At 41.6% G+C, this 18,141-nt stretch overlaps 1 protein-coding gene across 1 annotated transcript; it reads right to left on the bottom strand.

The window, feature by feature from the left end:
- Positions 1-303: 303 nt before the first annotated feature.
- On the bottom strand, positions 304-1,503 carry LOC140978911 (uncharacterized). Its single transcript, XM_073444148.1, has one exon. It carries the CDS (start codon positions 1,501-1,503, stop codon positions 304-306), a length of 1,200 nt encoding a protein of 399 aa, XP_073300249.1.
- Between the last annotated feature and the right edge of the window lie 16,638 nt (positions 1,504-18,141).

The following is an 18,141-nucleotide window of genomic DNA, read 5'->3' as shown; positions in this document are numbered from 1 at the left end:
AGATTACACCAGCATTTAACAATTTTAGTACCTCATTTTTCACGACTTTCTTCATGACTGGATTTAACCTCCTCTGATGATCCACATAAGGAGTATATGACTCCTCCATTAAAATTTTATGCATGCATATAGTGGGGCAAATTCCCCAAATATCATAAATTGACCATCCTATAGCATTTTTATATTTCCTCAATACTCTCAATAGTTTATCATTTTCGGCACTTGTAAGAGAGGAGGAGATGATTACCGGATATGTCGACTTCTCACCCAAGAATGCATAGCAAAGGTGACTTGGCAGATCCTTCAAGTCAGGGAAGATGGTTTTTCCTCAATTTTTTCATTTACATTCAACTCGTCATGTGGTGCATCTTTCCTCCTTTCTTTCTGTAGTGCCTCAAGAGCCACCAGTTGCTCTTTCATATCCCAATTATCTTCATCAACAGTTCCTGCAGCACCTATCAAACAGCTCTCCAAAGCATCCCTAGTTCCTGCACATTCAACAGACATACATGAGTCTATAACATCAATGCTTTTACAAGTGCTTACCCCATTTGATTCCTTTATGGCATGATAGATATTAAAATCTCCACCAACTCTCAAGGTGAGTTCACCCTTATGTACATCTATCAATGCCCTTCCAGTCACCAAGAATGGTCTCCCAAAGATTAATGGAGCATCATGATCCTCTTCCATATCTAAAATCACAAAGTCAGCAGGAAAAATAAATTTATCCACTTTTACCAGCACATCCTCGACGATCCCACGTGGATACGTGAGACTTCTGTCTGCAAGCTGTAAGGTGATAGTGGTTGGTTTGACTTCTCCAAGCTCCAATTCCCTGTAAATAGAAAATGGCATCAGATTAATACTTGCTCCCAAATCACATAAAGCTTTACTACATTTAGAACCACCAATAAAACAAGGAATAGTAAAACTCTCTGGATCTTTTAATTTCTGTGGTAGCTTCTTTTGCAGTATGGCGCTACATTCTTCAATCAGTTTCACAGTCTCAAACTCCTGCATCCTCCTCTTCTTAGACATCACATCTTTAATAAATTTTGCATAATTCGGCACTTGCTCCAAAGCATCAGCAAATGGTATGTTGATGTGTATCTTCTTAAAAATCTCTAAGAATTTTGCAAACTGATCATTCAAATTCTCCTTTTTGAATCTCTGAGGGTATGGGAGGGTCGGCTTAAATACTGGAGGTTGTTCAACTTCAATTTCAGCTTTGTATCCCTCAGTCTCTCCTTCTTCAACTGCCTTCTCCTTGTCCATCTTTTTCTTGGAACTTTGCACCTCTAACTCTTTTCCACTCCTCAAAGTGACTGCCTTGCACTGCTCTTTTGGATTAACTTCTGTGTTGCTAGGAAATTGACCCCTGTTCTGATCTTTCAATGCGTTGGCCAACTGTCCGATCTGAGTCTCTAAAGATTTCATTGTGGCGCCCATATTTCCCATATGAGTCTCCATATTGTCAAGACGAGACTCAGTCCTTGCCATCATCTTCCCAGATTCAGCAACAAACGTTCTAACCAAATCCTCAAATGAAGGCTTCTCTTCCCCCTTTGATGTATTGAATCCCGGTGGAGGATTCAACACATTTTTATTATTGGCATATGAAAAATTTTCGTGATTTCGTAATCAAGGATGATACGTATTAGGGGGAGGGTTACCTCGATATCGTCTGAATCCACCAAAGTTTCTGTTGTTGACATACTGAGCTTCTTCAAGAAGAGATGGTTCTTCTGCAATAATCGATGGACCCTCAGTTTCTGATGTGCTCACCTTATTCATAGCTGCTATCTGTGTGGTCAATGCTAATACTTGTGCAGTGAGTGATGTGATAGGATCCACAGCATAAACTCCAGCTGTCCTCTTTACTCCTAACCCCTCGGATGGCCACTGGTAGCTGTTTATAGTCATCTGCTCAAGCAAGTCATAAGCTTGCTCAGGAGATTTGGCAAAGATCGTGCCACCAGCCGCTGCATCCATTGTTCCTCTTGTTTGCCCATTCAGACCGTTGTAGAATAATTCGATTGGCACCCAGTCTTCAAAGCCATGGTTCGGGCACTTCCTCAACAGCTCCTTGTATCTTTCCCATGCCTCATACAATTGCTCAAAATCAGTCTGCCTTAAAGTGCTAATCTCAATCTTCAACTGTGCAGACTTTGAAGGGGGAAAGTATTTTGCCAGAAATTTCGTCGCCAGCTCCTGCCAAGTAGTGATACTTCCTAAGGGAAACGATTGAAGCTATCCTCGTGCTTGATCCCTAAGAGAAAACGGAAACAAACGCAGTCTAATAATATCATCAGAAACATTATTAATCTTTACCATATCCGTTATCTCCAAGAAGGTTCTCAGGTGAACGTCAGGATCTGAAGTGGCAGTTCCAGCGAGCTGGTTTTGCTGAACCATATTGATTAGAGCAGGCTTCAATTCAAAATTGTTGGCGTTAATGGTCCCTCTTGCAATACCAGAGTAATGATCGTTGATCACTGGTCGGAGGTGATCTCTGATAGGAATAGCCTCTGGCAGGATGTATCTGTTATTTTCTCTGTTCTCAGCCATTGCTTGGATCTCTTCTCTTCTTGATTTTCTTAATTTTCTCGAAGTTTTTTCGATCCCCGGATAAAAAATGAGCAAGTCAGGGCTTTGCGATCGTAGCATGCACTGTCAAGCAGAAAAAAAATGACAACTCAATAATTATAACAAAATAAAAAGATCTAAATTAAAATCTAGACTAATTGGTAACAATACTGATATAAATTTAAATTTTGACACTCCCCGGCAACGGCGCCAAAAACTTTTTGCGTGTTTTCTTAATTGCTCGCAAGCGCACGACGTCAAGTTATAGTAAAATGTATTTTTGAGTGCAAGTGTCGATCCCACGAGGAGTGTAAATAAAATATATATCAATGCTCGTAATTAAAATAGTCAAGACTTTATCTAGATAATTCAATAACCAGATTGGTTTGTTTAAAACAGTTCAATTGTGAATAAATAATCAATCGAATTACCGAATGGAGAAATATCAATGATAGAAAATATCTAGAGGAGTGATTTCACTATGTTTCTACAATAATTCATCGTGGTTGGATTTAACTTCATGAGTTCCAGTTATTTAATGGCTAAGAACACTTACGTATTTTATTCCCCCTTTCCCAAGTGACGAATAAATTGTATCAATCAAACTTCGATTCAATTATTCCTAATAAAAATCTAAGTTTGATAGATAAATGCAAACAATGTTCTTACCTAAGCCTCGCTAGAGTTATATGCCTTCCGAACGATATAAATATTCAACGATGTGTCTCTAATGATCTATAATCCTAATCCCTCTCTCGAGTTGTAGAATTAATCAGACAACACGCAATTTATGGCCAGTAAATTGTAGTTAAATAAATGTAGAGAACACAATTAAACAAAACAGAATTCAATTATCAAAATATCCACGTCAAATCATCGTATAGAAAAAGCTACGTCAACCTCTAGGATGGAAATTTAGTTCATCACGAAATCCAAGCGAAAACAAGACATATTCCTAGTTCTAGACATCGCTACACAATGAAAGAAAGAAACGAAGGAAAAGATAACAAATCCGAGGTGTCGTCTCTGTCCCCAGATCCGTCGTTCTTCGTATTTGTGATTGTTCTTCGCACTCTGAATCTTCGTTTCGTGTATGCGCTCCGTTTCTCGTGTCTTTTCCTTCCCAAGATGGTGTTTTTTCGTGTGATTTGTCTCCACGGCGGCTGACTCCCCTCTTCTGACCTAAGAATCGCGCCTTTTATAATAATCTGGATGCACGGCGCGCGCGGTGGCGCCTGATCTCGCGCGGTTGCGCGCGGGCTTCTGTCGTTTGGCTTGCTGCTGCGCGCGCGCGGTCGCGCGAGTTGTGGTGCTACCGCGCGCGCCTCTCGGGACTTCATGTTCTTCTGTGCGCGCGCGGTCGCGCATGATGTCGCGCGGCGGCGCGCGTGCTACTGGTTCTCACATATGTTTCTTTGCGCGCTGTCGGGCGTGAAGTGGCGCGGTCGAGCGCACACCTCTGTCCGTGGGTGTGCTCTCGGCTGCGCACTACTCTGTTTCTTAGTCCACTTGGTTTCGTGTCCACCATTTTCTCCATTCCTGAAATGACAACAAAAACAAACCAAAAACGCATAATTCTGTTCGAAACAAGCATAATTCAAAATAGATTCTAACATAAATTAAGTGCAAATCTTGCACTTATCACATACGTTTTTCATTATTGTCCCATCCTGTTGTATTGTTACCAGCTGTATGGAGGGCGAGTCGTGGGTTTTTATTAGACACAACATGGTATACCTCGCATACTTGGCAAAACAGTTTAGTTGCATGACGATGTAACTCCCCTGTGTTGTTGCTCGAGCATTACTCTTGTTGTTATCGTATCATTTATTGGCTCATATTCTCCAATTGTTATTTAGCCATGTTTCATGCATTGCATAATTTATTTTATATGTTTATGCATGATTATATTTATTGTTGAATTGTTTCATATCTGAACCCTAACCTCAATATTTTATACCATGGGGGACTACTGTGGTTGCTGTTGGGTACCATGGTAGGTCATCGAATAATTTTACAGCACCATGCAGAGGTTCTGCTTGTGGAGCTCGTGAGCGAGATAGGATTTCCCCGTGGTTAGAGTTGAAGTTTTCTAATTAGTCCACTTTTATTATTTTTGAGTCTAGTCAGTTTTATGTCGAAGTCTATTTACCGGGAGATGCATGCCCCGTGTATTTGTACGGTGGATTTGGACTATTTTACGTTGTTGTGAGCCTTGTCGACTATATTTGAAGTGCTGCTTGTGATTTGTTAAATTGTGTCTAGTCGGCACTTGCGTGTGATTGTTTATGAATACATCAGCATCATATTTAAGTCATTTTTCTTTTACATGTATTTTAAAAATTTTAGTATATCATATTTACAGAAAGGTCATGCCAAAATTTTTCAAGACTTTCATGTTTATTTTTAAGTATTTTAAATCATTTTCTGCGCATATTTAAATTAAATCATTTTTGTTTGATAATTAATTATAATTACAATAATTGGACCACACATATCATGTCCTAGTCTATTTTGCCACAAATTGGAATACTTAACAAAATAAGCAGAACATTCACTTTACTTATTTTCGATTTAATAAGCATTGCATAGAGCTTAAACATGCCATCACTAAAAAAACCCTTTCCGATAAACATTACACCTTTTGATAAAAACAACTTTGTCTAATTCAATAACAATACGAAAGCCGTTCTTATTCAAAAACGAACCAGATACCAAATTCTTTCAAAAGCGAACCAGACATCACATAGACTCATATTATAAACCTCTTGAGACATGTCTTCACCATATTTACCTCTCTATTTTTCTTCGGTTTCTTGCATTTAGAAGCTCTGTGACCCGGACCGACACAATTGAAGCATTTCCTTGTTTTTTTCTTGAATGTATTTTTTAAGCCTCAATTTGGAACCGATCCGACCCAGTCAATTTCTTGAATTTTGAGCTTTATTCTTGCTCGAAAATGTTGGCTTTAGACACTGAAGGATTGATAAAACTTTTCTCAAATACATTGTTGTTTTTTTTCAATATGAATCCTAACAACTAGTTCTTCCATATTCATCTCATTTCATTTATATTTTAGATAATTCTTGAAATATTTCCAAGCCGGAGGTAGTTTTTCAATGATGGACGCCACTTGAAAAGTTTCACTCAACACCATGCCCTCCACATGAATATCATGCAAGATCATTTGTAGTTCTTGAACAGTAATCATTGTTTTGGAGTCCAGGATTTTGTAGTCCAAGAATTGGCCAACGATAAATTTCTTTGCCCCAACATCTGTGGTTTAATATTTCCGATCTAGAGACTCCCATAGTTCTTGAGCCCTTTTATTTTCACCATACATATTATATAGTGAATCGACCAGACCATTCATTACATAATTACTACACAATAAGTCCGAATGATACCATGCATTGACATCACTAGCATTATGCATATCTCCCTCGCTCTTAGCAGGGTTGGAGCATCCTCGGTCACAAACCTTGTCAGGTTCATGTTAGTTAGAGAGAAGAACATCTTCTGCCAGCACCTCTTGAAATTTGAGCCATAAAATTTCTCTGATTTGTCAGAATGGTTCATTCGCATCATAACAATATGAGCAATGACCTTAGAATCAAGGGAAGTAACCTTGGCCCATTCGATTCATTCGAACCACTAGCTATATCTGAACTCAAATCACTTAATGAATATTTCGAAAACTGAATAAGTTTGTTGGGGAAAATGGAGGTATATATTTGAAATATTGATTATGGATTAACTGATATTACAATTGTAAATTACAACACAGTGAATAATACAATAAACTAAAGTTCATAAGATATTTAAAATAATGAACAACGATCATGCAGAGATAACGTTAAAGAACGAAATTAAATTGAGTTCTATAATATGTTACAGTTTTCTTAAAACATATTTTTCCCTTCCTATGGTGCTCTGAGGTTCAGTGTGGACGATTGTTTTCCAAGATATAACGGTGATACATGCAACAACTTAGCACAAATTCTGATACAGGAGTACTGAACAGTACTTGGACTTTATTACGATTTATAAGAAATAGTAATGACAAAAGTCTAGAAAAGAAAATAGAATCATAGAAAATGTATGAAAACTATTCCTTTGAAAATGAGAACGATATGTATATATAAATGAAAAAGATGACCTTTCAGAATGTCATAGATCAGTGACCTTTCATAAAAACAAAGGTTATTTGACATTTCAAAAACTAAAAATTGTTTGATCTTTCAGTAAAACCAAATGTTTTGACCTTTCGGAAAACCAAATGTTATTGACATTTCAGAAAACCAAAATCTGTGAAACTCACTTTATATATATACATCTTATATAATTAAGATGGTATGGTGTGAAATCCACCACATGAACTATTTAATTTTTCATTCACTATTAATAAAAATACAACAATAGTGATAAAGACCTACACGATGGACATAAGGGAAACAAAATTAAGAAAGAATTAGAAAATATATATGATTTGGTTGCATTAGCATGATGCTATTAATTGCATCTTTAATTTCTAAGAAATAGATCAAATGTCTTGTATTTGTAAACTTTAATAATGAAGTAATACTAAGTAATACTACGCAGAATCAACCTAGCCTAGTAAAATATANAACATTTTTATCTAACTAACATTTCACCATTTTCATCACATTTAGTAATTTTATATTCATTTTACCTATTTTTTAAAAATTAAATAACAAAATTTCCATCATCATTTTATAATTTGTGCCATCAAATTTATTTTTATGTGAAATTTATGAATATCTATTTAATCATCATATTATATGATCATATTATTTTTATATGTGATACTTTATTTTTTAAAATTAATTTTGTTGATGCAAAATTTAGCATCAATTCATGATTGACTAGAATTACTTTCAGTTATTTTATAACAATATTTAACCTACTTAATTCTTAATATTAAAAATTAAATTTTTTTTATAGACAATTATCTACGCTACTATATTATATTATAAAGCACAAGTGCCTTTAATAACTATTTTGATTTAACGTATCTTTATCTATATTATCAAATTTTAGATAAAAATATCACTTTTCCTTAAAAAAATATACAGAAATATCATTAATTTGAAAATAACAAAAATTATTACCGATCTTTTCGACGCTAACAGAAAGATCAAGTTCAACACCATACAATAAAATAATTATACATACCCAATGATCAAACCATGGATCATATTCAGGGGCAATAATGGACGAAGCTTGGCTAGCTTTTGGATTTTTTTTAAAAAAAGTAATAACAATATTATAATTTTTCCAAGGATATTACTCTTTTTCCATAAAATTTAAAAAATCCAAATTAAGCCATTAACTGAGCTGTTGGTTGAATGAGTATATTCAAAATTAAATACACAAATTGCTCCTAGTTGGAGGACAATTGATACAATAAATTTTCTCTATTTTGGCAAGTAAAATAAATGCCTGTCCCCCTCTGGATAATGTTAAGAGTATTTAATGCACCAAAGAATCCAAAACAATTATGCAAAATAAGTTTATTGTCCAACTTATAACGCAACAAACGTATGCGTACTTTCAATAAATTCCGTGGGACACCAAAAATTACTGCTTGTCTAATGTATTTTTTCGTTATGTTAAATATAAAAATCGAATGTCAAGTGATACTCATTGAAAATTTAAGATCCGATTCCAGCAAGTGACACTAGTCCGGACGCGGGTTTTAAATTTGTTATGAGTCTGAAATCACGAAGAAGACCATTAGAAGGGGGCCGGGAGGGTGTCCGGTCGACGTAGCCCCTCCGACACTCAAATGAGAGAGTGTGGATATAAGTGGACAGTAGCTAAGGGTGATGCTGAAAATTAATATAGAGTGAATATGAATGAGTTGGACACTCAAACCTGATATTTATATATATGAGAATACATGGGTCTGTCATAGACCTTCTACCTTGGCTAGGGATGAGCCGGGCCCCATGATCCGGTGTGGGCTTGATTTGGATTGGCTCATCACTGGGGTATCACCATTTTTTTTTGTTTAACAATAAAAAAGCGTGTTTGGATGAACGAATTTCATTTAGAAGAAATGAGTCGATTTGAAAATAGTATAATGTATTTAAAATGATACAAATGTTGGTAGATTTGAATTACACTGCATGTTTTATTACAGTGGATTATCGAATATGAAATTATCTCTAAAAAAAATATCCAAACACCTAAATGGAACTCGAATCACAATTTATATATCTTGCGTGTTACATCTATCTATCTTTTATGTTTACTCTAAAATCTCGAATGGATGGGAGGAATATCACTAATATTTTCGTGGTTTGGGATATAGTCTTTTAATTTTTGTGTAAGCTGAAGATTGAAAAGTATATGTTTTGAGAAAATATATTTTGGTCCATTGACTGGTCTAATTTCGGTTGGGTTTAACTCCATTATGTTTTCAAAATTTGGTTTTGATATATTTGACTTTTAAGTTTCGGTTATTTTAGTATAATGGTTGATGTGATATCAGATAAGTCAACATTTTTTGATATCATGTCAAAATTATTCGATGTCATGTTAGTATTTTTCGGTGTCATGTCAACACTTCAGTGAAATAAGATTAAAATAAAACAAAAAACAAAGTTAGTTCATCCAAACTTAACTTTGAAAATTTAATGGACGAAAAAATTATTTTCCCATGATAGTTTCATATATTACATTTGTAAATCTCACATTATAAATGCAGATTATCTAGTGTGCACCGAATGATAACGATTGTGGGTTACTTAGTCATAAAAAAATAATTAAAAAATGAAGTGCAGTTTTTTTTAAATGCTGATTCTAGAAAAGTTTTAAAATAATGTAATTTTTATTACAACAAGGTTTTCCAGCGTCGATCGTTTATTATTTTGAAAAATGGGGACATCTAATTACAAAGAAATTGAGAGAATTTATTTCTTTCACAGATGTTAATTAGGTGCTCATTCAGTGTAGAATACATAGACAACTAAAAATATTTATTTTGGAATTATCATATCATTATAAAATTAAATATTTTAGTAAAACCATGAATATCATACGGAAGCCCTGAACCTTGATTTTGCAATGGAAAGTGATACTCACGGGAAATTTAGGGCACGATCCCCGCGAGGGTCACTAATCCAGACGCAGGTTTGAAATTGTCCTGAGCCTGAAATCACAAATAAGACCGTTAGAAGAGGGCCAGGAGGGTGTCCTGGCGTAGCCCCTCCGACGCTCAAGTCAGAGACTGAGGATATATGGGGGAGCAGCTAAGGGTGCTGCTGAAAACAATATAGTGAATGAATAATCATACGCTCAAACCTGGTATTTATAGGAGAATATCTGGGCTGCTCATGGGTCCTTCACCTGTGGGCCCTAGAGATGGGCCGGGAGTTTGGGCCTAGAGATGGGCCCATCCATGGGGTATCACCAATCTCCCCCTCCCGAGTCGAACTGAATCGTAGGTTCAAAGTTCGATTAATTGTGTTGTTCTTGGTCTATCAGCGACAAGGACGTACCGTGCTAGAAAAATTAATTTTGTTTGTCGTTAACGACGATGTTTACCGCTGCGAAAATTACGGGGATCGACCTATAAATAGAGAAAGATATCAAATCAAATCGCAATCTCCTCCTGAATGGTAAGATTTGGTCTGAGCTCCCCTATAAATAGAGGTCCTCTCCTACTTCAATTTCACTTCTCCCCAACATAATTTCCTCTGCACTTCACATACGCTCCACCTGCGCGTTAACTCTAACACAGCTTCATCATCACCTCACCGTCACCATCGTACGCACCCTACCCATCGCCTCGCCCAGCAAGCACCCCACGCCGCCCACTCTCGCCCGAGGCTACACCCAGCAAGCACCCCGCGCCACTCCCTCTCGCCCGAGCCCACACCCAGCCATCACCTCACGTCGCCGCGCCTAGCCTTACGCTCGCCCGAGCGCCCCGTCTCACGCTCGCCTGAGCGCATCGCCCCACGCTCGCCCTCGCGCAGACAACCCTAGCCTTGCCCTCACGTAGACCGCCCTAGCCTCGCCCAGCCGTCCTCCTGCTCGCCCAACGCCTCCAGCTTGCGCCACGCTGCACGCTCGCCCAACCGTCCGCCTGCTCGCCCAGCGTCCCTGCCGCAAGCTCGCCCTTGCCGCGCGCACACGCCTCGCCCTGCCAAGAGCTCGTCCGGGCACTCGCTTAGCGCTCGCCCAGCCACTCGCTTAGCGCTTGCCCAGCGCCTCCGCCAGGCTCGTCCCTGCCGTGCGCACACAAGCGCTCAGCCCCGTGCCTGTCCCGCTCGCCACGCTCGCCCAGCCCGTGCCTGTCCCGCTCGCCACGCTCGCCCAGCCTCGTGACACACTTGCCCGAGAGGCCCGACAGCCACGCTCGCCCAGTCCCGTGACACGCTCGCCCAAGCACCACGATAGCGCACGCTCGCCCGGCGCTTCCTCGCCCCGCACGAGCGTGCATCCCACTTGTGCTTGTCACCGGCTCGTCCTTGTAGCTTTTCGAGTGTTCTTTCACGTCTCTTCCGGGTCAGTTTTCTCCTTCTTCTGTCTGATTACCCTTAACACTAATGTCTTCCTCCTATTCCGATTCCGAGTCTAGTTATTCGAGTAAGTCTGAGAGATCTGGCGGGTCTAGCGAGTCTAGTGAATCTAGTGATTCTAACCAGAGTAGGACTTCTCTAACTGATCCTGAATTCACTCTTGATTCCCATGAGGCAGTCACTACCCACAGTCGTCCTGGTAAGGAAGCCCGCCACGTGAACCAACAAATGAACATATCTGAAGCAGACAACTTATGGTACGGTCACTTGTCTTCCCACATCCCTCCTGGTAGTGAGTCAAAACTTAGGACTTTGTGGCACATTCTTTCTTCTCACCAGATCATCATTCCTAGTCCAGAGGATCGACCTTATTTAGCCCCCAAGGGCTATTATACCTTATTTCAGCATCATTTTGATGCCGGTCTTCGTTTCCCCCTGTGCGATTTTTTCCAAGAATTGAGCAAGCACTACCAGGTGCATTTAGGTTTACTCACGCCCAATGTTTTCCGTTTAATAAGTTGTTTCGTTGTGTTACTCAGGGCCTTAGATCTCCTTTTGAGCTGCACCACTTTTTCCTACTTCTTAGTTCTGTCCAGATCAAAAGAGGGACCTTTCTATGTGACCTCCCGGTCCAGCCACAAACTTTTCGACGGGGCCCCCAGTCATGTGAAGGACTGGAAAAAATATTACTTCTTTATCCAGCCTCCTAAGGAATTAACTTGATTTACGGATTGGTACCCTACTTTCACTAAGCCCGACCTTTCCAAGGATTATAAGAAAGATAAGGAGTATCTGCAGATAATGAGTGTGTTAGGAGATCGATGTTTTAGTATTCCCCAACTCCTGTCTGAAGATCTTCTGTGCCACGCCGGGTTAAGTCCCCCGAAAATTAAGCTGAAGGAGAATGCTGGTAGATACTCTCACTTTTTATGTTTCTCGTTTTTCCTTTTACTTATTACGTTACTTGATAACACTCTCATCTGGTTCATTGTCTTTGCTTGCAGGTACTAGAGTTATGAATGCTCTATTTCTCCGTGAAATTGCAAAGAAGAAGACTGAGGGTTCATCATCAGTACCTCAGAAGTCAGTTGCCTCAGCACTCAAGACGGGGATGAAGGGAACATGCTCTACCACCGCGACAAAACCTGCTGGCCTGCCCACCCCGGCAAAGAAGAAGAAGGCAGGCTCCTCCTCTTCCACTCAGGAGCGAGCCTCCTCCCCACCTCCTCAGGCTGAATCACATCCTCCATCTGGCAAAGAAAAGACATCCGCCGACCCTGGCCCGTCCATTCCACAGAAGAGCAAGCGCAAGTTTTCTGAGATCTCAGCCACAACGGTCTCCTCTCCAGAAGCACCCGAGTCGGATGATGGGCCTATCACCGGGCCGAGTATACACCCCTTATACACGCCGAAGTCGGTCATCGTTGGTCGAGGTCCTTCTCATTTAGCTCAGAAGATATTGTATCAGCTTCCTTCCCATGCAGATGCGACGTTCATGAGTTCACTGGGATGGTCTGATCTTACCCGCCGGACATGCAGCAGTATCGCTGAGGTATACTTCTCATTCCAGATTCTAGGTTGATATTCAATATATGCTTGCTTTTCTTGTCGTTTTTTCACTCTTATCTATCTTACTCAGGGCATGATGTACTTAGGGGAGTTGGTGGAGCGTGCCAATGCTACCCGGTCCAGCGCTTGCCATGACTTACGCGAAAGTAAGGCTCTTTGCGACCAACTCCAGGCGACCCTAGATGAAGCGAAAGCGACACATGTTAAGGAGCTTTCGGAGTCCCAAGCTCAATGTGGCGAGCTCTTGAAGGAGAAAAGGGATTTTCAGCTGCTGACAGAGGACCAAGCTAAAGAGATCCAGAAGCTGAAGGAAGAATTAAAGAATTCACATGCTGAACTTACGGACGCCAAGGCACGACATGCTGCAGAAGCCTCCTCCTTCAAAGAGGAATTTCTCAAATCCGACGAATTTGTCGAGATCTGTGGTCCGAAAGCTTTTCACTACCTGGGGGTGGGTTTCGAGGGTGCAGTCAGCCTCTTCAAGGCTCAGGGCTATCCTCCGCCAGGGGCCCCTACTGACTTCATTGACCTTGAGGGCTTCATATCGAGTCTCCCCCCCAATTCTTAGACCGAGCTCCTTTATTTATGTTATTTTTTGCACTGCTTTACTTTCCGTAGGATTATACGACTTTTGCGATGTTTACACTTGGTTATTTCCTTTCGCGCACTTTTGGCATGTTTGAAACTCGTTTTATGCAACCTTGAGTATTTTGCATTTGAATTTACTGCTTCTCACAAATTTATCTTTGATGTTATTAAACCACAAGGGCTAATAAAATATCCAACTCTCCTTCTNTCCTCTGCTCCTCTACTAAGCGGTGCCTTAGTAGGAAAATAAAATTTNATGTTCTAACAGGAAAATAAAAATTCAACACCTCCACCTTCTAACTCCTCTGCTAGGTGACACTTTAGCAGGAAAATAAAAAATTTCAATACATTCACCCTTTAACTCCTCTGTCAGGTGACACCTTAGCAGGAAAATAAAATTTTTCTCCTCGCCGTCTCTGCTCCTCTACTAGGCGATGCCTTAGCAGGAAAATAGAATTTTTCTCCTCCACTCTGCTCCTCTGCTAGGCGATACCTTAGCAGGAAAATAAACTTTTTCTCATCCACTCTACTCCTCTACTAGGCGATGCCTTAGTAGGAAAATTTAATTTTTCTCCTGCCCTCTGCTCATCTACTAAGCGGTGCCTTAGTAGGAAAATAAAATTTCTCCACTCTCACCCTCTAATTTCTCTACTAAGCGGTGCCTTAGTAGGAAAATAAAATTTTTCTCCTGCCCTCTACTCCTCTACTAAGCGGTGCCTTAGTAAGAAAATAAAATTTTTATCACCTTCACAATACAACAACATTCATGAACTAAAAAAAAAGGAGCTTGATTTTATTGAATTCCAACGGATTACATAAGGAAATTCAGAAAATAAAATACATCAATGATGGAATCCAGAATAATATTTCTTAAGGTGATAAGCGTTCCAAGGCCTCTTCAAAGCCTTGCCTTGCACATCCTCTAAGTAATAGGCCCCACAGCTCAGCCTTTCGATCACTTTGAAGGGGCCCTCCCATTTTGGGTCCAACTTTCCTCTCTGCTCCTCTTGCACCTTCCTCAGAACCAAGTCACCTACCTGGAAGTTTCTCTGAATGACTCTTCGATTATAAGACTGTGCAATGTGGTTCTTATAAGCTTCCATGTGAATGCTGGCAGCCTCTCTCTTTTCTTCCAAAAGATCAAGGTCAGTAGCCCGTCTCCCATCATTGTCCTCGTCATAAAACACTACTCTTGCCGATTCCAACCCAATCTCAGCCGGGAGCACTGCCTCATTACCGTAGACCAAACTGAAATGAGTTTCTTTGGATTCTTCTCTCGGAGTGGTTCGGTATGCCCATATGACACTTGGTAGCTCATCCACCCAATTACCCTTAGCTCTGCCAAGTCGAACCTTTAGACCCTGCACCAGCGTCCGATTAATCACCTCCACCTGACCATTACTCTGCGGGTAAGCTACAGAGGTAAATACTTGTTGGATCTTCATCTCTTTACACCAAGCTTGGATCTTGGCCTCTTGGAACTGTCTCCCATTATCGGATATCAGTCTCCTAGGTACCCCGTATCTGCTTACTATACTCTTCCACAGGAACTTCAGGACGTCATTCTCAGTGATTATGGCCAAAGGCTCTGCTTCCACCCATTTTGAGAAATAGTCAACTGCTACCAAAAGAAATTTCTTCTGAGCAGGAGCTATAGGAAAAGGTCCCACAATATCCATTCCCCACTGGTCAAAAGGACAAGCGGCCGTGACAGCTTTCATCATTGCGGTCGGTCGGTGCTGCAACCGGGCATGACGTTGACAACTATCACAAGACATCACTAACTCTTGAGCATCTTGCAGCACTGAGGGCCAAGAATAACCGGCAAGCAGCACTTTCCTCGCCAATGCATAAGCCCCTAGATGATTTCCACAACATCCCTCGTGAACTTCTCGGAGCACATAATCAGCCTCTTGATAACTCAAACACCTAAGAAGCGGTCCTGCAAAAGACGTCCTAAACAACACTTCTCCGACTATCACGTAACGTGAACATTTCGTCTTCAACTTACGTGCCTCGCGAGGGTCATCAGGAAGCTTTCCCTCCTTCAAGTAATCAGTGATAGCGGTTCTCCAATCCTCTTCCTCTTGCTCAACTGCAGGTGAACTCATGTGAGGTGTGAGTTCGACCTGAAAGATCACATCTCTATTCTTCCAACTTCCCATTGTCCAAGCCATTTTTGCCAGAGTGTCTGCCTTTTCATTCTCTTTCCGGGGAATCTGTACAAATATAATCTCTGTAAACTTATCTTTGACCCTGTCCACTTCTCGAGCATACTCAATAAGTTTCTCATCTTTCACATCATACGCTCCCTTCATCTGTTGTGCCACCAGCTGAGAGTCAGAAAAAATAAGCACTCGGGTAGCTCCCACATTCATGGCTGCTCGAAGTCCTGCCAACACAGCCTCATATTCTGCCTCATTGTTGAATGCCCGAAAATCCAACCTAACCGCTAATTTCACTTCCTCCCCAACTGGTGAAATCAGTACCACCCCCACCCCGCTTCCTTCCTTCGAAGATTAACCATCCACATATACTTTCCAAGGGTCCTCATTTTCTTGATGCACAGTCTCAGCCAGAAAATCGGCTAAGGCTTGTGCTTTGATAGATGTTCTTGGCTCATACTGGATGTCATACTCTCCTAGCTCAGTAGTCCACTTAATCAAACGGCCAGACATATCCGAATGAGTTAAGATTCTGCCCAATGGACTGTTAGTGAGCACCACAATCGGATGAGATAGGAAGTAGGGCCTCAAGCGTCTTGCTGTCACTACCAAAGCTAAAGCCAATTTTTCCAACCCTGAGTATCGGATCTCTGCCCCTTTGAGTGCATGCGAAACATAGTACACCGGCTGCTGAACTGACCCATCTAGCTTAACAAGAACTGAACTTACAGCCCCTTCAGTGGCAGATAAATATACCCACAAAGGCTCACCTGCCGCCGGTTTGGCAAGGACAGGAAGCTCGGCAAGGTACTCCTTCAATTCTGTGAAAGCCTTCTCGCAATCCGGACCCCACTCAAATTTTTTCGCTTTACGCAAGGTTCGAAAGAATGGTAAGCTTCGGTGGGCGGACCTCGAGATAAAGCGTGCCAGCGCAGCAATCCTACCTGTCAGCTGCTGAACATCTTTGGGTCCCTGGGGAGAGACCATATCTTGGATAGCTTGAACTTTCTCAGGGTTGGCCTCGATCCCCCTTTCTGTTACCATATAACCCAAGAACTTCTCACTCCTCACCCCAAAAATACACTTCTGAGGATTCAACTTCAGCCTATAGGACCTGAGGGTGGAAAAGGTCTCCACTAAGTCAGGTATGAGCTGAGTTGAATCCTTAGACTTTACCATGATGTCGTCCACATACACTTCGACATTCCTTCCCACCTGCTCAGAAAAAACTCTATCCATCAATCGCTGATACGTGGCTCCGGCATTTTTGAGTCCAAAGGGCATGACCACGTAACAGAAAGTTCCTTCAGAGGTGATGAAACTCACTTTATCCTGATCATCCACAGCCAAAGGGATTTGATGGTACCCTTGATAAGCGTCCAGCATGCACAAATACTGATGTCCAGCTGTGGAGTCCACCAACTGATCTATCCGAGGCAAAGGATAACAATCTTTAGGACATGCCTTGTTGAGATCTCTGAAGTCCACACACATCCTCCACTTCCCTGAACTCTTCGGGACTAGGACAACATTCGATAGCCAAGTAGGGAATTGCACTTCTCGAATGTGCCCAGCCTCAAGCAATTCACCGACCTCTTTCTGTATAACTTTATCTTTCTCAGGCCCGAAATGTCTTTTCTTCTGTTTTACTGGGCGAGCATTCGGCAATATGTTCAACCGATGCTCCGCCACTTCCGGGGCCGTCCCAGTGAGCTCTTGAGCTGACCAAGCGAATACGCTGAGATTGGCATGTAAGAAAGAAATGAGTTCCTCCCTAACCCTCAGGTCAAGGTCACGGGCTATTCTGAGCATTTTCTTTTCGGGTCCCAACACTATGACCTCCGGTTCTTCCTCCATAACCTCCCAAACCTCCTTCCTCGCTACGGGCAACCCACTCCTCCCCCTTCTAATCATATTTACTTCCACCCGTGCCCTCTTCCCCTCCTCCTTCACCGTCCCTTCATAACACCGACGCGCGACCTTCTGGTCCCCGCACAAGACTCCCACTTCTTTCCCCACAGGAAACCTCAACTTCTGATGATACGTGGAGGCTACGGCTCTGAAATCCTTTAAGGCTGGCCGCCCCAAGATTCCATTATACGATGAGGGGGTATCCACCACGGTAAATGTTATCATCTTTGTTACCCTTCGAGGGTCGCGCCCCAAAGATAGGGGAAGAGTAATTTGACCCAGCGGCGGAATGGCATGTCCCGCGAACCCATACAGAGGAGTGGAGACCGGATCAAACTCGAACCCTTCCACCTTCATCTGATCCAACGTGCTCTTGAACAATATATTTACAGAGCTCCCATTATCAATGAAGATCCTTGCCACATCGTAGTTGGTAATAGTGGCTGTTACCACCAAGGCATCGTTATGAGGAGCCACGATACCTCGAAGGTCTTCATGCCCGAAGCTGATGACAGGATCTTGGGGTAAGTCTGCACTCCTGGATATCTCAAAATTCTCCAACCTCCTCCCGTGTGCTTTCCGATCTCGCCCAGAGTCTCCATCAGTAGCACCCCCCGAGATCATGTGAATCATTCCTCTCGTGGGGTGGTTATCTTCATCTGCTCTCCTCCTCGGCTCAACAGGTTCCCGAGGAACATCCTGACCCCGCCCTTCTCTTCTCTGCTCTCCGACCCTCTGGTTGATCCAAGGAGGACCTCGACCTCGCC

This window comes from Primulina huaijiensis, chromosome 6 (assembly GCF_012295235.1).
Source record: "Primulina huaijiensis isolate GDHJ02 chromosome 6, ASM1229523v2, whole genome shotgun sequence".
Classification (NCBI taxonomy): domain Eukaryota; kingdom Viridiplantae; phylum Streptophyta; class Magnoliopsida; order Lamiales; family Gesneriaceae; genus Primulina; species Primulina huaijiensis.
This window is presented reverse-complemented; position numbering and strand designations above follow the sequence as displayed.

Coding starts and splice junctions, on each gene's coding strand:
- LOC140978911 (XM_073444148.1), bottom strand. CDS start 1,503: ATGGCAAGGACTGAGTCTCGTCTTGACAATATGGAGACTCATATGGGA.